The sequence below is a fragment of the Saccostrea echinata genome, unplaced genomic scaffold (assembly GCF_033153115.1).
Source record: "Saccostrea echinata isolate AGI-Se365-2 ecotype Australia unplaced genomic scaffold, CSIRO_AGI_Sech_v1 ptg000064l, whole genome shotgun sequence".
Classification (NCBI taxonomy): Eukaryota; Metazoa; Mollusca; class Bivalvia; order Ostreida; family Ostreidae; genus Saccostrea; species Saccostrea echinata.
In genome coordinates this window covers 5173130-5195377 of record NW_026889813.1, presented here as the reverse complement: position 1 = coordinate 5195377, position 22248 = coordinate 5173130, and the positions used below count along the sequence as shown (strand labels likewise).

Genomic DNA, 22248 nt, shown 5'->3' with positions numbered 1-22248 from the left:
CATTCTATAAGTCTGTAATGTACTCTTCGAAAATCATTATTTGTAATGGTTTAATATATCAAATAAGAATAAACATATTTATTTACAACTAGAATAGTTTTATCTTTTAAACTACAGCGTTCGGTAACAATGACAATGTTTTACAGCGATAAAAATCGTTTGATTATAAACAGCTGAATTTAAACATCATATATATGTGCAGAAAATATTGTAAGAAACTTAAGTAATAGTTTTTCTAAATGTGCATGTTTCATCTTTCTTAGGACAATTTTTGAATATTTTTTTTTCCGTCTGACATTAGAATACAATAGAATAGATACAAAGCATGGAAAAGATCAGAGGCATTCCGAATAAATCGTTCATCTTGCGTTCACTGTTCACTTTGCTCTCGCGTTCATGCTCCGTTTGCGTTCTGCGTTCACTCACCGTTCAGCGTTCACCTATCGTTCACCAAGTTGCGTTCAGCGTTCACTCATCGTTCACTCACCGTTCGCTCTGCGTTCGCTCACTGTTCGCTCTGGGTTCGTTCAGCGTTCGCTCACCGTTCTAGTGGGAAAGTAGAACGTTTCAGGGACTGTATCCTTGGGTGAAGGGGATTTTAATTTGTTCAAATGAAGGGCCATGTTCTCTTTAAAGGGGAGATAATTAAAAATTAGTGAAATGGGTGGTCAAAGTTTTTACATAGGGATACAAAAATGTTTAAAAATCTTCATAAGAACAGCAAAGCTTTGCTCATATTTATATGGAACATCCTCAGGTATTGTAGTTTTAAATTTGTTCAAACATGACCCCTGGGGTTAGGGTGGGGTCATAATGGGCAATCAAAGTTTTACAAGAAATACATAGGAAAAATCGTTTAAAATCTTCTTCTCAAGAATAGGAAAGCCATTAGTCATATTAATACAGAAGCATCCTTAGGTAGTGTAGGTTCAAGTGTGTTCAAATCATGATCCCCTGGGGGTAAGGTGGGCCACAATGGGCAATCAGAGCTAAAAAAAAAAAAAATAGACAGTATCTGATGTGTCCATCTGTCATCTCATGATCTGGAGACATTTACATTTTTGACATTATTACTATAGGCTTTAAAGTTTTAAGTTTTAACCTAGTTAAGAAAACTAGACTAGTAATTTTTTTTTTTTTTTATAAATTTAAAATATTTTTTTTTCAGAGAAAATTATGAAATTTACACTATCTCCAGTTCCTCCAAACATTAAAGGTAAGATTGTACAAAATAATAATAAATTCTTTGATATATGCACAATTGTGTAATGTTTGGACCTTTCAAAATGTTAATACTCCTATACTTTCTGTTTTTTTTTAAGCTCACCTGAGCTGAAGGCTCAAGTGAGCTTTTCTGATCGAAATTTGTCTGTTATCTGTCATTGTCATCATTGTTGTCATTAACTTTTCACAATCTTGTCTTCCTTCTACAGAAACATTGTGCCAATTTCAACCAAACTTGACACAGAGTATCCTTTGGTGAAGGGGATTCAAGTGTGTTCAAACTAAGGGTGATGCTTACTTCCAAGGGGACATAATTAACAAATTAGGGAAAAATTATTGGCATCTTTTGAAAATCTGATGAAAACCACTGGGCCAGGAAAGATGAAACTTATGTGGAAGCATCCTCAGATAGTATAATTTTACGTTAACGCCACCAAAATCTTCGTTATTCAAGATCAAAAATATACTGCCTGACACTCATAGAAAAAAACAATAGCTACTGATTTGACTGACAGTATAGCTACCAGTGCTACCTGATAGTCTGAGTTTGCATGTTTTGAAAACGATCACCTGGTCACTAGGGCTGGGTATTGAAATCTTTTTTTCGATACGATACATATTGCGATACAGAGATGCGATATGCGATACGTATTGTCGATACAGACAAATTAGAAAACACTCTATTTTTTTGTTTGTTGTGATTTTTTAAAGGGGTTACTTAGTATTTTTTGATTACAGCATAAATTAATAATAAAATAAAACTACATTTTAAATCCTTGTTATTTTATTCCCTTTGAATTGACAGTGCAAGACAGATTAATGTCATTGTTTGTCCATATTTTTTTTCTGAGAAAAACCAAGGCATCCACTTGGTCTGGTTTCAGACAGGCTCTTGTGCTGGAAACGATGTCCCTACTGGTGCTAAATACTCTTTCCGAAGCTACAGAGGATGCTTGAACACAGAGATATTCTTCAACTAGAACAATCAAATTTGGAAAGTCAAAACTCCTTTCCCTCCAGAAAAGAAGAGGGTTTTCCAACATGCTTGTTTGTGGAATAGCTCTGTATTTTTCTACTTCCCTTCTGGCAATCTCATTATCCTGCAAAGGAGGATCTACATGTGTTACTTCTATGTCATCCTCAAACAACGATGACAAAGCTGACTTTTTCAGTGGATGCTGAAATTATAAAGTATAATTTTATTAAAAGATTTTCAATACACATCTTAGTGAATAACATGCTGTAGCTGTATTTGAGGAAAGACGGTTTCTCAATTTTAGGATGAGAATTCCATCTCTTTATCACTCTTTTATTGAATTTATTTATTTGAATGTTGTTTCATTATTCGATCATCGGTCCATTCGACTGATAGTCGAATAGTCGACTATTCGTTGACATCCCTATTTTTTTCAAATAATGATAAGTAATTGTTAAGTAAGATTCTGTTGCGCGTGACGTCCATGCATCAGAGGTCAGAGCCACAGCTTTTGCTGCACTTAAATCAGTTTGAAGTTTAGCTTGTTCTTGAGATAAAAGTGCAGGTATTTATTGCTCACTGACAGTATGCCTGTTAGGTGGGTGATATCTTGGATCAAGTTGTTAGAGCATGTTCCTATAAAAAAAGTATTCCTCACAAGATAGTATATGAAATAATTCAGTGAATTTATCATTGTTTATCAAAAGGAATTATCATATCGATGGAATAGAGTACATTACCAGAAAGCTGGGCTCTCAATGGTACTATAAGGCCGCAGGTCCTGGATTATGTATTCTACAACCACATTGGTAATCTCATTAGATTTGGCAGATGTCAACTTTGCTGTTCTAGCGATGGTCCAAGGGGTAACAGAAGTAAAACTGACACTTTTCACTGCCGGTGGGGCTAATGTGTTTACGCTGACTGTGTTGATACTTGACATCGTATTCGTGTTACTTGTGGAAGTAATGGCAGCTAAAATATTTTACCAAATTGCTTTGCGTTTAAATAAACTATGATATCTATATTAGAGATTTAAAAATTCTGATTGATATTTTATTATCGGTTTCCATGATTCCATGATTTAACATGCAAGTAAACATGTCCATGACATGTTTATTTGCTTAGACTTAGAGGATTTTAGATAGGTCATTTGAAATGTTAGTCGCTCTGGCTCACCGAAAAGAATTTTTTTTCTCTTAATTAAACGTCAAAATAATCGAGCAGTACGCAAGCATCTCTGTATCGGTTATCGTATCACTAAAAAATATCGATATATACCAATTACCGATATATTGATCCAGCCCTACTGGTCACAAGTCAAATGCTTTCATGTACTGCGTGAATAGTCGCTTTGTATACACTCTGCAGCCTGTTTAAAAATATCAAATTGCTGTAATATTGGTTGGTAATTATATTTCAAAAAATAATTGAGAGTAGCTAATTAAGTCTTAATTGACTTCATAAATTATTTTTTTAATCTCCACTCCAAGATAACTAGCAGCTGTTTGAGCCCTTTTCTCCCTCAATGACTGGGACTGGGATCTGGAAAGGGAAGAAGTTCCTGTGCAGCACAGACTGATAACTCTTCTGAGCCCCTTATTCAACCTGTGCTTCAAAATCATTGTCTGCATTTCCTTAAATGTCTATATTCGTAATGAAAAGGGTGAAGATAACAAACAGTGATCTATCTTTATTGAAAAAAGGTCTACAAACAATACAAATCTGTGAACAAGGCATAAAAATACGTAGGAGTGAAACGGTTCACCGCGGTATCGATGCACCGCGGTATTTTTTCTCGGTTTGATACACGGTGCAAAATCTCTAATTTTCGGTTCGGTTCATTTTTCGGTCGGGATCGTTATTCAGTCGGGTTTGGCATAAGGTATAACACGTTACTCAGAATAAATAAGTATAGAAAACGTAAATTTTTAATGACTGATAGCTTGTAAAATAATTTTTGACAGTCAAATAATTTTAATCAATTTCTTCTAGTCAATTTGCAAATAAAATTCGTAAAATATGTGACTAGATTTAGAAAAAGAAAGCATAAAACAACGTAGAATTTGTTTCCTTCTATCAAAATGTATCGTATCGAAAATAACCGAACCGAGACAAAATTATACAATACGTATCGAACCGTGAAGGAGGTGTATCGTTTCACCCCTAAAAATACGGACTCACAGAAATTGCAGAGGTGAATATTTTTGACTTTATTTTTGGCCAGGGAAATAAATAATATTCCGATGATGTTATATCCACAAGATAAATGGAGCCTTTTTATTTCAATACTTACACTTATTTGATAATTATTTCTTTTACCAAAGATTTAAAAAAACATCAATATGATAGCTTTGTAGTTTTCACTCATGGTTTTAGTTAATGATAATTCTTTTATTAATTATTTTATCCTATAATTAAAAGACATTGAAACGTTAAGATGAATTATTTACAGTAGTTTCACTCAGAAATAGGGCAAGAAAAGCGTAATGTTGATCCTAATTATCAAAGACAGACTTCCTGTGCAATGTGTATATGAATTTTTGACATCCTGAGTATTGGGGCTCTTCAGATAAATAACACCAGTACTATCAAGACCACTCCCCCTCCTCAGGTAACCGTATGGTAAAAAAATTAGGTCTTTAAGTTTGTTCAAATCATGAAAAATAGTCAGCTATATTTATATCAATTATAAAGAAACATTGCAGTTTTTAATTCGTTATTCTTCTTATAACGATAGTAAACATTGTAATTTGTATACATGCATATATATATATGGAATTTTTTATATATGTAGGTGATACTCTAACTGAATGAGTGCAAAGAAAGAATCAGAGGGTGAATGTTTAATAAAAATCCACAATGTTTATATGTATAATTATACTGCTATATGAATGTTGAAAAGTGGAAATTAAAAAAAAAGTTTGTTCAAATCATGACCCCCAGGGGTAAGGCGGGGCCATAATGGACGATCAAAGTTTTACTAAGGAATGCATGTATAGGAACATCTTTAAAAATCTTCTCTTCAAGAACAGCAAAGTCATGATCAGTCATATTTGTATGGAAGCATCCACGTGCACAGGCAGTGTAAATTCAAGTTTGTTAAAATCATGACCCCCAGGGTAGGGCGGGGCCACAATGGACGATCAAAGTTTTACATAGGAATACATAGGAAACATGTTTAAAAATCTTTTTCTCAAGAATGTCAGCAAGCCAATAACTACAGTCAAACTCTTTATCTCAAACTCAGTGGGAACAAAATCTTAGAGATATACAAGGATTAGAGATATCCAGGGTAAAATAATTAAAGAATAAGGGGTTAGGACTTCCAAATCACTTCGACATATCCATGGTATTCAAGATATCAGTGTTTGAGATACTGAAGTTCAACTGTAGTCATATTTATATGGAAGCATCCTCAGGTAGTGTTCTTTCAAGTTTATTTAAATCATGACCCCCGGGGGTTGGGCGGGGCCACAGTGGATGATCAAATCTTACATAGGAATACATAGAAAACATCTTTGAAACTTTTCTTTCTTAAGAACAGCAGAGCCATGATTAGTCATATTTTAATATATTGAAACATCCTCAGGTAGTGTAGATTCAAGTTTGTTCAAATCATGACCCCCTGGGGGGTAGGGTGGGGCCACAATGGATGATCAAAGTTTTACATGGGAAAACATAGGTGGAATCTTTAAAAAACTTCTTCTCAAGAAGAGCAAAGCCATGATTGGTCATATTTGTATGGAAGCATCCTCAGGTAGTGTAGTTTCAAGTCTGTTCAAATCATGACCTCAGGGGTAGTGTGGGGTCATAACATAAATCAAACTTACAGGGAAAAAATCTTTAAAAATCTTTGAAGACCATGATTGATTAAAGAAATATAAAAGCATCCTCAGTAAATGAAGATTCAAGTTTGTTCATATCATATGCCCCCCCCCCCCCATTTAGGGGCAAGTTGGACCAATTAAACTTTTCAATACCAAACTGATTTTTAGCTTTACTGATCAGAGTCCAGAAGAGCTTATGTGATAGTAAGGTGTCTGTCGTCTGTCTAGCTGTCTGTCTGTCCGTCTGTCTGTAAACAATTTTTCAAAACGCTACTCCTCCTACAGTTTTGGTCTGATTTCAATATAACTTGGCACACTAGTAGACTACACCAAGATACAAAATTTATTGCATTGGTTTTTGATTTCGATGAACGGTGTTGCCATGGTTACTAGAAATAGAAATTTCTGTGAAATTCCTTTAAAACGCTACTCCTACAGTTTTTCTCTGATTTCAGTATAACTTGGCACACAAGTAGACTACACTAAGATATATAATTTAGTGCATTGTATTTTGATTTCGATGAACGATGTTGCCATTGTTACTAAAAATAGAAATTTCTGTGAAATTCCTTTAAAACGCTACTCCTGCTACAGTTTTAGTCTGCTTATAATATAATTTGGCATACAAGAAGACTATACTAAGATACATAATTTAGTGCATTGTTTTTTTGATTTCATTGAACAGTGTTGCCATGGTTACTAAAAATAGAAATTTCTATAAAATTCCTTTAAAACGCTACTCCTCCTACAGTTTTGGTCTGATTTCAGTATAACTTGGCACACAAGTGGACTTCACTTAGATGTATAATTTAGTGCATCAGTTTTTGATTTCAATGAATGATGTTGCCATTGTTACTAAAAATAGAAATTTCTGTAAAATTCCTTTAAAACGCTACTCCTGCTACAGTTTTATTCTGATTTTAATATAACTTGGCACATAAGTAGAATACACCAAGATACAGAATTTAATGCATTGGTATTTGATTTCGATGAACGGTGTTGCCATGGTTACTAAAAATAGAAATTCCTGTGAAATTCCTTTGGAACGCTACTCCTTTTACAGTTTTGGTTGATTTCAATATAACTTGGCACATAAGTAGAATACACCAAGATACAAAATTTAATGCATTGGTTTGTAATTTTGATGAACAGTGTTGCCATGTTTACTAAAAATACAGATTTCTGTGAAATTCCTTTAAACGTTACTCCTTTTACAGTTTTGGTCTAATTTCAATCTAATTTGGCACACAATTAGAATACACTATGATATGTAATATGTGTTACGGTTTTTGATTTCAGTGAATGGTGTTGATCATGGTTACTAAAAATAGAAATTTCTGTGAAATACTTTCAAAACGCTACTCCTCCAACAGTTTTCGTTTGATTTCAATATAACTTAGCACAGAAGTAGATTACATCAAGACACATAATTCTATTTATTGTTGCATGTTGCAAAGTTTTGAATCCAAGTGTTACTTTTCCTTTGTTATATGTACAGACCAGTAGAGCTACAGTCTCATCAGAGACTTCTGGTTTTTGTAGCCAAAGTGCTTAGGTGAGCGATGTGTCCCATGGGCCTCATGTTAAATAAAATTTTTTAAAAATTAAGAAAATATCAGGAAACACAATTCTGTAATTCAATGCAAAACTTGAAAAGAAGTGATGCGTGACGATGTCCAAGTAAATCTTTTAAGACTATGAATTCAAGCCAGTGAAGCTACAGTCTCAGGATGGTTAAATACTCTCTCTCTCTCTCTCTATATATATATATGTATAAATATTTCAATAAAAACATAGTCAAAATGGCTGGAGATCAATATTGGTTAATGTAAAACAAAGCATATTAACCAAAGAACAATGTAATTACACTTTAATTTATTTTCACAGATTTGCACAACATTGACCTAAAGAAATGGGAAGAGGAAGACACTTTTTATCAGGAAACTCACAGCTTCCCTTCAATGATGGAAAAAGTGAAAGACCAACCGTATGTAATATTTGTTGGAGTCCCAGGGTCAGGGAAATCTGCCACTGCTCGTCACATTGCTCTCAAGCTCAAAAGTGAAAATTGTGAGGTTTTACCAATCAAAGACATTAGAAAGATAGAGGATTATTGTGACCCCCACAATCCACAGGTTTTTGTTATCGAAGATGCCATGGGCGTTTATGGCCTTCAACAGTCAGAATTCAATCTCATTCTACGATATAAAGAGAAAATAATCAATCCCACATGTAAAGATTCCAAAATACTTATGACTTGCAGAGACATTGTATTCAATGAGATATCATGTCACAATTTTTTTTTAGCTAAAGAAAGCAATGTGATTAAATTATGTTATTCTGAACATGCCTTAAATGAGCATGACAAGAAACAGATTCTCCAAGGGTATGGTTTAGATGAAGACTTGCTGACCCCTTCAGAACTAACATCTGTATCTCCAATGTTTCCTCTCCTTTGTAAACTGTTTTCAAAAGATTTGAAATTCAGATCTCAGGGTGCAAAATTTTTCATGAGGCCTGTTCAGTGTATCATAGAGGAATTGGATGAAATGAAGTTTTTAAACAAACTAAATTATGCAACACTTATTTTATGCATGATGAATGGAGATGTGCTTTCAAAAGAAATTTTGAAAGATAAAAACAATGTCCAATTTATTGATATGAAATCTGAAGTGTTGGAAAGTTGTAGGGTAGAAAGTCACACAGATACATTCAAGTTTATGGATGCATTGTCAGCAATGGAAGGTACTTATACAAAACAGTGTGGTGCACAGTACTCATTTATTCATGATTACTTGTACGAAATCTGTGCTTTTCATTATGGTCAACAGTTTCTGGACAAAATTTTACTTTATATGGATAGTTGTTACATTGCAAACTATGTAATACCAAAGAATGTTGAAGCAACTACCAGTACCACAGGTGAGAAGTCCTTTGATTTGTGTTTGAGGTTAAATGAAGATCAGTATCCTTTGTTATCAGAGAGGCTTTACAGAGATATACAGGAACTGGAGCTATATGATGTCTTCATGAATGATTCTTTGAAACATCCTCAAGTGATTCAGGCATTCATTGCTGTGTTGGAAAGAAAATCCTACACCGAATTGAAGTCTTTATTCCTACAAAAGCAAGAGGGGGGCCTACCTTACTTATTAAGTCAAGTGCGGGACTTGATCAAGGAAACTCGGACGCAGACAAATGAGGAGACTGAAAGAGAGAGACAGTGTGTGTTGATAGATGAGAAGTGGCATTCTAGAACTTGTATGCACAATATCAGAGTTATCAGTTGGGTTATTATGTACGGACATTATCAGATCCTGGAGTATATTTTAAAAGAAATAAAGAAAAATGATGACGATATAAAAAGAGAAGTATTTATGGACACTCAAAATTCTGAACATCCTCAAAGTGAAAGTGAAGTATTTCATGACAAGATTATTAATGAGATAACAGAAAGTTCAAATGCCACAAAGTTATTATTAAATTGCAGGTATATAGAGCAGACCAGATTACTTGTATTGGCTTGTTACAGTGGTGATGTGGAGACTGTGAAGGCAATTCTTCCTCACATGAATAGAGATTCACTGAACAGTATATGTCTGAGTAATGCTCATACACCACTGGTAATTGGTTGTCAAAGTGGATTTGCAAGTATTGTAGAAGAACTTGTAAATGCAGGAGCTGATGCCAGTCAGCAAGATTTACATGGTAATACACCACTGGTAACTGCATGTGAAGGTGGACATTTGAGTGTGATGGAAAAACTAGTAAATGTAGGGGTAGATGTCAATCAACCTGATGGAAGAGGAAAAAGACCACTTGTAGCTGCATGTCAGGGTGGACATTTGAGTCTCGTACAGAGGCTGGTGAAGCTAAAGGCTGATGTCAATTTAAGAAATGGAGATGGGCATCCATCATTAGTTTCCAGTGTTTATCAATATCATGTAGAGGAGAAAACAACTGGTAAAAAGGGACAACATAAATGAGAATTTAAAACCAAACTAGTTAAAGAAAGATACACACCAATGATTGCAGCTTCCAAAGGTGGGTATGAGAGTTTGGTAGAGGAGCTGGTGAAAGCTGGTGCTGATGTCAATTTACAGGATGGGAATGGAAATACAGCATTGATATTAGCATGTCAGGATGGAAATCTGAGCATGTGGAACTTGTTGCTGAGCATTGGAGCTGATGTCACTCAACAAGATGAATGGAGGCAAACACCACTGCTAGTTGCATTGAAAAACAATTGTCATTCATGGATTAAGTGTTTAATGAAATGGCTACTTAATTGTGTTGAACATGTTGACTTTCATGCAACAGCATTGCATTTAGGATACAAAATAAACAGACCAGATATAGTGAATTCACTGTTGAGACTGAAAAATAGAACTAGTTTAAATTTAAACCTATTTAATACTTTGGTGTTCATAAGGCATGGTGCTTTAAAAATGGACAGTAAAGATGATGTTGTGGTCTCAGAGAGGTATGACTGGCAGATGGAAGATGGTGATTTCTATTCATTAATCAGAATGTTGGACAGTGATGGACTCAGAAATTTGTTGCAGGCTGGTCTGGATGTTAATCAGTGGATACAATATAATAATGAGGACAGACATTTTGAGGGAAAACCACTGCTGCACATACTTTTGAATGAGTATGGTCCATGTAATGTTGACAGGGAAGGAAAAGTAAGGATCCTGCTCCAGGCAGGGGCAGATGCAAATGTCAGGGTAGGGTTTCGAGAGGATGACAATTTCTTTTTTCATCGGATGCATGAATTTTTTAAATGTTACGACAGGCAAAAGTATCAGTGTTATGACAAGTTAGACTGGGAAGGTGTTTCTGCTTTAGGGAGAGCAAGAAGAGTCTTTTTTGAATACAGTTGTGAAAATATGTATGGCATTCCTAGATACTTAGATAAGAGAGATGAGTACAAGGGGATAATTCAGGAAATTAAGAAACATGTAAGAAGATACTCTTTATAAGACTGATAAATATGGACAATATAAATGTTCATAGAAGCAGAATGAATTTTTGTTCCCTAGCCAAGAAATAATTTTTTCTACTTGTGTTCCATTTCCTGGACTTTTTTTGAGAAATTGAAAATTTAGAAATGTGCATGGTTTTTCTAGACTTGAGATACATGTCTAGCGTATTAGTTATTGTTTAGTGTATATAAATTTACATTGTATTGACATTATTTAGTCTTCCGAGTCTTTCAGATGAGCTATTGCTAATCTGTTTTGTCTGTTGTCGTGACATCCTTTGTGTGTTAGAATTTGAACATTTTTCAGCTTCTAATCTTGAACTGCTGAATAGTTGCATCCAATTTTAATTTATAGCATCTATCAAAGGGGAACAGAATGGGTGAATTTCATGTTTTCTTCCCCCATCCCCCCTTCGAGTGCCTGAGGTGTGCCAGAACCATCAAAATTAATGCAATCTTCAAAAATCTTCTTTACTCCCGGACATCAAGCAGTCAAACTGTTGGCATTATTATGGATTAAGTCCTCTTACAATATTGTGGAGTCGCCCGCATGGCGCAGTGGTTAGAGCATCTGCTCTTGAGTCGCAGCGTAAGGAGTTGATCCTCATGTCACGGGTTCGAATCCCACTGTGGGACGTGGAGACTGGTCCTTCAGATGAGACCGTATAAACCGAGGTCCGGTGTCGCAGTAGGTGCTGGCACGAAAAAGATCCCTCACTGCTCAATGGCCGTAAGTGCCGAGTATAGGACAAAATTTGCAGCTCTCCAGGCCACCGGCAAGTGGTGGCATCTCCATATGAGTGAAAAATTCTCGAGAGGGATGATAAACAACATACAAACAATATTTTTGAATTCATGATCTAAGGGTCAAGGCAATCTAGTTAAAATTGACTTAGATCTGCACCATAGACACTCTGCAGAAGAAATAAAGTGCGTATTGCACGGATCTAATAGGTCAGGGTTTCTGGTATAAGGATGGAGGATTATAGATCATATAGGGAAAATGTAAATTTAAAATCTTATCTTCCTCTGTATATTTAGCAGAAATACTAAGCGCATAGATATGATGAGCATGGTTTCCTCATCCAAAATTATGAGTATGTTGTTCCTAGGTTAGGGGTTCTGGAATCAGGCAGGGCTCTATTGATCTTATAGTGAAATTCCTCTGTATATTTAGCAGAAATACTAAGTGCATAGATATGATGAGCATGGTTTCCTCATCCAAAATTATGAGTTTGTTGTTCCTAGGTTAGGGGTTCTGGAATCAGGCAGGGCTCTATTGATCTTAGTTATTGGAAAATCTCTTCTGCTCATGGGTCGTAAGAGACAATCTAAGTGCATAGATATGATGAGCAAGGGTGCCTCTTAAAAAATTACGAAATTCATGGCTCCTGGGTCAGGGTTCAAGAATAGGGTGGGATTCTATTGACAATATTATGAAAATACATTTATTCTCTGAAAATTTTCTTCCCTGCTTCTGGGCATTTAGAAGACAAGCTAAGTGTATGGTTATGTTGAGTGGGAATTTTTTTTTCTGGTTTAAGAGAAGTTATTTACTTATGATAATCAATCTGTAAATATAAATTTGATATAAATGAAAAATAGATAAGTAAAAGTGATACCAAAAATATGTTATATTCGTACAACAAATATTTGAAAACCAAGAGAGGCCATGCTATGTGAATACTATGTTTTTTTGCATAAGCAATTGAGTTGTGAAGTTTTGGTACTAGTTATAAAGATAGTACTGGCTCATACAGGCAAGTAATTAAATCTACTTTCTGAGTTGTTGCTGATTACTGAAATTATTTTGTTGATCCTTGATCATCCTATTACTCTTGTTTTCAAGCAAGGTATCTTTATCTATTAGTTCATTTTGTTTTGTAATAACTTGTAATTGAATTGTAATTCTATGGACCCTTTGCAGGGTTGTATTGCACTCAGGTGACTGTTAAGCCCTTTGGCCTCTTGTATTTATTTTGCAAAGATTTTTGTGAAAAAATACTGTAACAACTAACTTTCTGGTTTAAAATTTTTACAATCAAGGCCTAAAAAATACCATTTTAGCTCACCTGAGCTGAAAGCTCAAGTGAACTTTTCTGATCACCCGTTGTCTGCTGTCCGTCTGTCTGTTGGTGTGTAAACTTTTCACATTTTCAACTTCTTTTCAAGAACCACTGGGCCAATTTTAACCAAACTTGGTGCAAAGCATCCTTAAAAGGGGAGTTTAATTTGTTAAACTAAAGGGCCAAGTCCCCTTCAAAGGGGAGATAATCAAGAGACGACAAAAATTAGGTGGGGTCATTAAAAAATCTTCTCAAGAACCACTGGACCAGAAAAGCTGAAACTTATGTGGAAGCATCCTAGGGTAGTATAGATTCTAATATTGTTCAAATCATGACCCCTGGGGATAGGGCGGGGCCACAATAGGGAATCCAAGTTTTACATTGAAATATGTAGTAAAAATCTTCTTGTCAAGAACCACTGGGCCAGAAAGGCTGAATCTTATCTGGAAGCATCCTGGGGTAGTGTAGATTCTAAATTGTTCAAATCATGACCCCTGGGGGTAGGGTGGGGCCTCAATAGGGAATCCAAGTTTTACATTAAAATATGCAGAAAAAATCTTTGAAAATCTTCTTCTCAAGAACCACTGGGCCAGAAAGGCTGAAACTTATGTGGAAGCATCCTGGGGTAGTGTAGATTCTAAATTGTTCAAATCATGACCCCTGGGGGTAGGGCGGGGCCACAAAAAGGGAATCCAAGTTCATTGAAATATGTAGTAAAAATCTTTTTCTCAAGAACCACTGAGCCAGAAAAGCTGAAACTTATGTGGAAGCATCCAGGGGTAGTGAAAATTCTAAATTTTTCAAATCATGACCCCCGGGTGTAGGGCGGGGCCACAATAGGGAATCCAAGTTTTACATTGAAATAATTAGTAAAAATCTTTAAAATCTTCTAGTCAAGAACCACTGGGCCAGAAAAGCTGAAACTTTTATGGAAGCTTTCTGGGGTATTGTAGATTCTAAATTGTTCAAATAATGAACCCTTTTGGTAGGGCAGGGCCACAGTGGGGAATCCAAGTTTTACATTGAAATATGCAGAAAAAATCTTTAAAAATCTTCTTCTCAAGAACCACTGGGCCAGAAAGGCTGAAACTTATGTGGAAGCATCCTGGGGTAGTGTAGATTCTAAATTGTTCAAATCATGACCCCAGGGGTAGGGTGGGGCCACAATAAGTACTACAAGGGGGAGGGGAATCAGGTAAAAAACAGCAATGCAAAAGTTACTCAGCTGAGCTTTGTGGTCCATGGGCCTCTTGTTTTGCCAAAGAACAGAAGAGCTTTTGCAATTTGGTAAGATATCCAATCTCCATATGTCAGTTCTTTGTTAAAACAAATTTACAATATGTACCTATTCCTACAATGTTGGTCTGACACTTCAGTGATACTGTATACAATGTTATTTTCGCCCATGTTATTTTTGTCCTTTCACACTTGCAAGCAATTTTGCTCAATTTTAGATTCGTTCAAAACACAGTTTTGTTATTGAGGTAATGCCGTCTCTTAAATACCCCAGGTTTAAATTTGCTCTCTTGCGATGACGGCAAAAGGTGGAGTTGAAAATTTCCCTGTATACAGTACTAGTACCTGGTTCATAAAATGAATACTACGTGTACTATGTATCTTTTCAGTTTTGTCAAATGATTATCCCACAGTTACATATATATTAAGAATGAAGATTTCTGTGTTAGGTTATAAACAAGCTACTACAGTTTCCAGTTTCATTAAAATTTGGCATACAGGTAGACTACACAAAGTTCAAAATTCTTTCAGTCTTTTATTAGGTCACCTGAGTCACTCAGGTGACCTATTGCTATCTGATTTCGTCCGTCGTCGTCCGTCGTGCGTTAACTTTTGAACATTCTTAACTTCTTCTCTAGAACCGCTCAACCAATTTCAACCAAATTTGGTATATAGCATCTATGGGTGAAGGGGAACAAAAATTGTGAATTTCATGGTCCCTGCCCCCCGGGGCCTGAGGGGTGGGGCTAAAACCACCAAAAATAATGCAATCTTTAAAAATCTTCTTCTTTACTCCTGAACATCAAGCTGTCAAACTGTTGGCATCATTGTAATAAGCATTGAGCCCTCTACCAAAATTGTGAAATTCATGGCCCCAGGGTCAGGGGTTCTGGCTCCAGGGTGGGGCTATATAGATCATATAGTGAAAGTGCATTATTTCTTTGAAAATCTTCGTCTCTGCTCCTGGGTATTAAATAAAGTTACTAAGTACATAGTTTTGATGAGCAAGAGTGCCTCTTCCAAAATTGTGAAATTCATGGCCCCAGGGGCAGGGGTTCTGGTGTTAGGGTGGGGCTCTATTGATTATATAGTGAAAATGCATTAATTCTTTGAAAATCTTTTTCTCTGCTCCTGGGTATTAAATAAAGGAACTAAGTACATAGTTATGATGAGCAAGAGTGCCTCTTCCAAAATTGTGAAATTCATGGCCCCAGGGTCAGGGGTTCTGGTGTTAGGGCGGGGCTCTATAGATTATATAGTGAAAAAGCATTAATTCTTTGAAAATCTTCTTCTTTGCTCATGGGTATTAAATAAAGTAACTAAGTACATAGTTATGATGAGCAAAAGTGCCTTTTCCAAAATTGTGAATTTCATGGCCCCAGGGTCATGGGTACTGGTGTTAGGGCGGGGCTCTATAGATTATATAGTGAAAAAGCATTAATTCTTTGAAAATCTTCTTCTTTGCTCCTGGGTATTAAATAAAGTAACTAAGTATATAGTTATGATGAGCAAAAGTGCCTTTTCCAAAATTGTGAATTTCATGGCTCCAGGGTCTGGGGTTCTGGTGTTAGGGCGGGGCTCTATTGATTATACAGTGAAAATGCATTAATTCTTTGAAAGTCTTCTTCTCTGCTTCTGGATATTTAATGGAGTAACTAAGTACATAGTTATGATGAGCAAGAGTACCTTTTCCAAAATTGTGAATTTCATGGCCCCAGGGTCAGGGGTTCTGGTGTTAGGGCGGGGCTCTATCAACTATATAGTGAAAATGCATTAATTCTTTGAAAATCTTTTCTTCTGCTCCTGGGCATTAAGGTGATAAACTAAGTACATAGTTATGACCGATGTGGAACTACAATATCGCAAGCCAACAGACACAGTTTGGATCAAATATACTGATGCATAATCAACTTTTTCAAGCAGCCAACATACACAATATGTTGAATTTTTTCCTCTCTCTCTCCATTATTTTTCATGTTTCCTTTTAAGCATATGCAGGAAGCTTGTGGTTTTTTTTATTTTTCAGTCTATAATGATTGAGCTGTGTATGTATGTAAATATGTGTATGTTGTGTCCATATTTCATTCTGTATAATAAGTATGGCTAGTAAGCTTAAAATTATTTCCATGAATTGTAGAGGGCTACACGGTCATAGTAAAAGGAAGGATGTTTTCAAATATTTAAGAGAACATAATGCAACATTTTACTGCTTACAAGACACACATTGTACAGATAATGAGAGAGATATTGTTTATTCACAATGGGGCCTTGATTTTTTGATGTGCCCAGGGTCTAGTGATTCGAGAGGAATTTTAACACTTTTTAATGACAAAGTAGAAATTAAAGTTTCAAAATTCAAACTTGATTCCCTTGGAAATTATATTGTTTCAAGTATCCTTATTGACAATAGATATTCTATTACACTAGTAAATCTATATGGCCCAAATAAAGATAATTCTGACTTTTATATTGATCTTGGAAATATCATTGATGAGTTTGATGATGATTTTATTATAGTCTGTGGAGACTGGAATCTTGTACAAAATTATGATCTTGACTGTTACAACTACATACGTGAAAATAATCTGAAAAGTAAATTGGAAGTAGAAAAATTAAAGAATAGATTTAATTTAGTTGACCCATGGCGCATTTGCAACCCAAATGTAAAAATGTTCTCTTGGGCTAAAAAATCTCCCATTAAGCAGGCTAGGCTAGATTTTTTTCTAATATCAGAAGAGCTTATGTCAACACTTGATACAGCAGCAATTCTCCCAGGATATAGAACAGATCATTCAATTATTGAACTTCAACTAAGATTTGACAATTTTTCAAAAGGAAGAGGTTTTTGGCGCTTTAATAATTCTCTGTTGAAAGATCCTGACTTTGTTAAGAAGGTCAAACAAATTATTTCTGATACTGAGGTAGAATACTTGGTAGGTGAATATAGATCACCAGCAATTGATGACAATTTATTATTAGAAATTATCTTAATGAAAATTAGAGAGTTTGCAATTTATTTTTCCAGTAAAAAATCCTGTGAGAGAAAAAAAAAGAAAGAACTTCTTCAAAAACAAATTAAATTTATGCATGAGATGTTTAACATGCACCATCTTCAAATTTATGGAAATTTACTGAATGATCTAAAGGTTGAACTTGAAAATATCAGAAAATTTGAGCTTGAAGGACTATTGATACGAACACATAGTAAATGGATCGAGGACGGTGAAAAACCAACAAAATATTTTTGTGCTCTGGAAAAAAGAAACTATGTAAATAAAAATATAACAAAAATCATTGACAGTAGAGGTAATTCAATTGTTAATCAGAAAGAAATTTTAGATAACCTTAAATACTTCTATCAATCTTTATATAGAAATCTAGATGATTCACTAATTGATGATACATTGGTGAAAATTCTAGACTACTTTACGATGTTATTCATTATTGTAATGAGGAAAAGATCCCAGGATTTGTTCTTCTTATAGATTTTGCTTTATTTGAAAAGAGATGGGGTCTTTTTTCTTCACTGTTTTCTAATGTTGGTTAAAAATTGTACTTGTTTAAAACCATTATGTTATTCATTATTTTGATAACTTTTCTGGTAAATACATTCACATATTGGATGCATGGGGTGTGAAAGGATTTGTTTACATATTATTTTTTTTTCCAATGAAAAATTGTCCTGGTTGAATATTAAAATATACAGTGTTTATATTAGTAGTACATTATATGTAGTAGTTTATTTACTATAGTGCCATGTGACTGTCATCATTACTATTGGCTATATTTTATGCTTGTAAGTTTGGTGAGTCCAGGGCTCCCCAACCTTGGCGCCATCCATCGAATCTTATATATCGCTGGGGCAAAAAAGTACATAGTTATGATGAGGAGGTAGGCCTCTTCCAGAATTGTGAAAGCCATGGCCCCAGGGTCAGGGGTTCTGGTGTTAGGGCGGGTCTCTATTGATTATATAGTGAAAATGCTTTAATTCTTTGAAAATCTTCTTCTCTGCTACTGGAGACTATTTAAACAAACTAAGTGCATGGTTATGATGCATAAGGATGCTTTTTCAGAAATTGTGAATTTCATGGCCCCAGGGTCAGGGGTTCTGGTGTTAGGGTGGGGCTCTATTGATTATATAGTGAAAATGCATTGATTCTCTGAAAATCTTCTCTGCTACTGGAGATTATTTAAACAAACTAAGTGCATGATTATGATAGACAAAGATGCCTCTTTCAAAATTTTTAAATATATTGCCTCAATTTTTGGGGTTCTTGAGGACGGGGGGGGGGGGGGGGGGGCTCTATTGATTATATAGTGAAAAAGCATTAATTCTATTAATTAATCATTAACTAATCCTGTCTGCTCCTTAGTGTTGAGCTGATAAATAAATTGCTTAGCTCTGATGAAAATGGGAGCTTCGAACAGAATTTTTAAATCTTGTGGTCCTAGGGTCAGGGGTTCTGGCATAACGAGGGGGGGGGGGGCTTTTGACAATATAGTGGAAAAGTGTTAATTCTTTGAAGTCCATAGTTATGATGATGAGGGTAACTCTTCCAAATTTGTAAATTTCTTGACCCTTGGTCTTGGGTTCTGGTGTTAGGGTAAGGCTTTGTTGAATCTGTAGTGAAAATGCATTGTTCTTCTCTGCTTCTGGGCATATCGGAAGCAAACTGAGTAAAAGTTTTAATGATATGAGTAAGCATATTTCTACCAGATTTTTAAACATCTGGACCATTCGTCTAAGCATTCTGGTCCTGGGCAGGGCTCTATTAACTTGTATTCTACTGAGAGAAGTTAATCCCCTTTTCCATTCACCTTTGATAATTAATCACTGTAAATAATGTATTTGAAAGGTTAATAGAATAAGATAATTATGCAAGAATGTTTATCGTATAATTAAAAAAGTACTTTCTTAGTTTTAATAATCAGGTAGACCTGTAAGTAATAGATAAATAAAAATGAGACAAAAATAACTTATCTTATTAAAAGTTCTTCAAAGACCATAAGAGAGGTCAATGCTAGAGGTCTTAATATGGGTTTAAAAATAGTACAGAAGCACTAATAGTTTGTTAATAGTCTGCATGGTGATAGTGTTAAGTGGGGGACAGATTATCCTTGACAAAAAGGGGTCCTGCAAAATCAATGCCTGTCACTGAATATGGGGGTTTCATCTGTAGACGGTCCTTTTGTAATGGAGGGGTTCTGGAGCTTGATGTGATTTTCCAGTGACTTTTCTACAGCTGATACATCCTCGAAGAATCCCTGTCACACGATGTCGAATCCTTGGTATTCAGTATTGTTCATGAAGTAGGGTAATTGTCGAATTCAAACTGGCATAAGCATGCCTTTTGTGTGTATCAACAACAATAAGATATGTCAATCGGTGATCTGTAGGAAGAATGTATGGAAATTTTTTCTCCATCAGTGGTGCATTGTGTATTCTTCCTCCACACCTTAAAATCCATCTCCATTGAGGAACAGTTTCAGTTGCTGAACTAATCTTGGTTTCCTTCCAGATGGATGTTTCAGATATTCTATTTCCTTTGTAAACTCTGTTCTCTGTACATCTTGTATGAACAGTCTATAGTAGCTTCACCTAATTTTTGTTTACTAAGAAATCCTCCACTCCTTTCACTAGAATGTCTGCAGTTGTGAATAAATCTTCTGATATATGCAACAGCTCTAACCAACATCATGAGCGAACTTTTATCCTCAAGTTTCAGTACTGACTGTATACCTTCAGTCATGGTATCCGCTGTAACTTGATCGTCTGCTTGATGACTCTTCTTCAGCGCTTGTGGAACATAGTATTGCGTTTGTTGGTCCATCCCGTACAGGACATTTCTTGGGTTCAAATAACCATGCTGGTCCATTCCACCAGAGAGTAACCTCTTTGAATTTCTTGAGAGTAATTCCACGGGTGAGATAGTTGGCAGGATTACACAATGTTGGACAATACTGCCATGTAGAAGATCCGCTGATCTCCCTAATTTCATTTACTCTGTTTGCTACAAATCTGTTTGGCGATTTCTGTGACATGATCCAGTGGAGTACAATTTGACTGTCACACCAAAAGTAGATTTTGTTAACTCCTGTTATTCATTTCATATGTTTTCCCAATCTTGCTCCAGTAAGTGCTCCGATGAGTTTTAGTCTTGGAAGTGTGATCTGTTTGATTGGTGTCACTCAATTTTTGGCCATAAGTATTGTAATCTTGTTCTTTGATAACAAGTTAACACATCCACCGTATGCTTGCTGACTTGCATCAGAAAAAAACATGGAATGAATCACTCCTACAATCCATTGTAGGACTGTTATTTCTAATTATTTTAATGTCTAATACTTCACAAATTTCTGATGATATTTCTCTCCATGTAGACTGCATGGACTTCGGCAGCTTTTCGTCCCACTTTAAATTAGTTTTCCTTAATTCTTGCATGAAAATCTTTGCCTTTACAGATATAGGGCTTAATAATCCAAGTGGATTAAATACCTTTGATGATTCTTTCAATACTTCACGCTTTGTGGCTACAAGAACCTTCCTTTGTCGAATATCATTCTTTGCATATTGAAGAGTATCTTCTTGTGGATTCCATTTCATTCCAAGAACTTTAATGACAAGGTCTTCATCCGCTATGTTTTCCCCTGCTTTAGTTAACCTTTGTAGCATCTCACTGTTGGGGCTCCATGAACGAAAATTGAAACCTCCAGCTGCAAGTAAGTTCTTGATTCTTTGTAGAATTTCATGGCTGTTTCCTCACTCTGAAAGCTGACCAAAACATTGTCAACATAGAGATTTTGTTCAAGGAGAGATGAAAGTTCATTGTCATTCTCTTGAAAATGTTTCATCAGAGTAGCGTTGAGGATTGATTGATTGTATGTTGTTTAACGTCCCTCTCGAGAATTTTTCATTCATATGGAGACGCCACCACTTGCCGGTGGAGAGCTGCAAATTTTGTCCTATGCTCGGCACTTACGGCCATTGAGCAGTGAGGGATCTTTTTCGTGCCAACACCTACTGCGACACGGGACCCCGGTTTATACGGTCTCATCCGAAGGACCGGTCTCCACGTCCCACAGTGGGATTCGAACCCGCGACGTAAGGATCAACTCCTTACTCCGCGACTCTAGAGCAGATGCTCTAACCACTGCGCCACGCGGGCGACTAACGTTGAGGATAAAAGGTGAATAAATTGCTACAAATAAGACAGATCGCAGGCCCGTAGGAAACAATTTCAGTTGGGGGGGGGGGGGGGGCAACAGCCATATATTTTCAGTTGAGGGGGCACTATCAACCGAACATTCCTTGACAAGCAAAAAAAAAAGGTCATTAGAGGTTTTTATTGAGGGGGCACAAGCATATAGTAGCAGTGTTTTCTACAGTATTCTATATATCGGCAAAATTATTGGGGGGGGGGGGGGCACGCCCCCCCTCCCCGTGCCCCCCCCCCCCCCCGGTTCCTACGGCCATGGATCGAAAACGATAAGTTGTAAATCGATTCGATGGATCATTGAAATCATTTAACCAAAGGAATCGTGTTGCATCACAGTCTTTCTGGTTAACTTCAATTTGAGGAAGGCCTTTTCAATATCTGCTTTACTGCAAACTTGTTTAATCTGAATCTGGTCAATATTGATGTGATTTCATTCCTCACCAGGGAATATGGCTCAGTGCAATCATTTAGATTAACATGTCCAGTTTTGTCCTTGCAGCTACAATCATACACTATTCTAATCGGAGTTGTAGTGCTGTCTTTTCTCACAGGGTGGTGAGGAATGTAATGGACTCTATATTCTGAATTTTCAACTTTCTCAATAAATCCTGTTTTCTTGATCCTGGATTATCTCACTATATAATTTTAACAGTTTTGGATGCCTTGCTAATCTCTGAGTAACATTTTCTGTTCTTCTTTTCACAATCTCATA

General features: G+C 35.9%; 2 protein-coding genes across 2 annotated transcripts; both read left to right on the top strand.

The window, feature by feature from the left end:
* Nucleotides 1-1173: 1173 nt before the first annotated feature.
* On the top strand, nucleotides 1174-10023 carry LOC133175903 (uncharacterized). The gene is made up of 2 exons (XM_061311039.1): nucleotides 1174-1216; nucleotides 7918-10023. Exons 1-2 carry the CDS (start codon nucleotides 1177-1179, stop codon nucleotides 10014-10016), a joined length of 2139 nt encoding a protein of 712 aa, XP_061167023.1. The 5' UTR covers nucleotides 1174-1176; the 3' UTR covers nucleotides 10017-10023.
* Nucleotides 10024-10055: 32 nt separating this feature from the next.
* On the top strand, nucleotides 10056-11015 carry LOC133175698 (kinase D-interacting substrate of 220 kDa-like). The gene has a single exon (XM_061310808.1). It carries the CDS (start codon nucleotides 10056-10058, stop codon nucleotides 11013-11015), a length of 960 nt encoding a protein of 319 aa, XP_061166792.1.
* Nucleotides 11016-22248: the final 11233 nt, after the last annotated feature.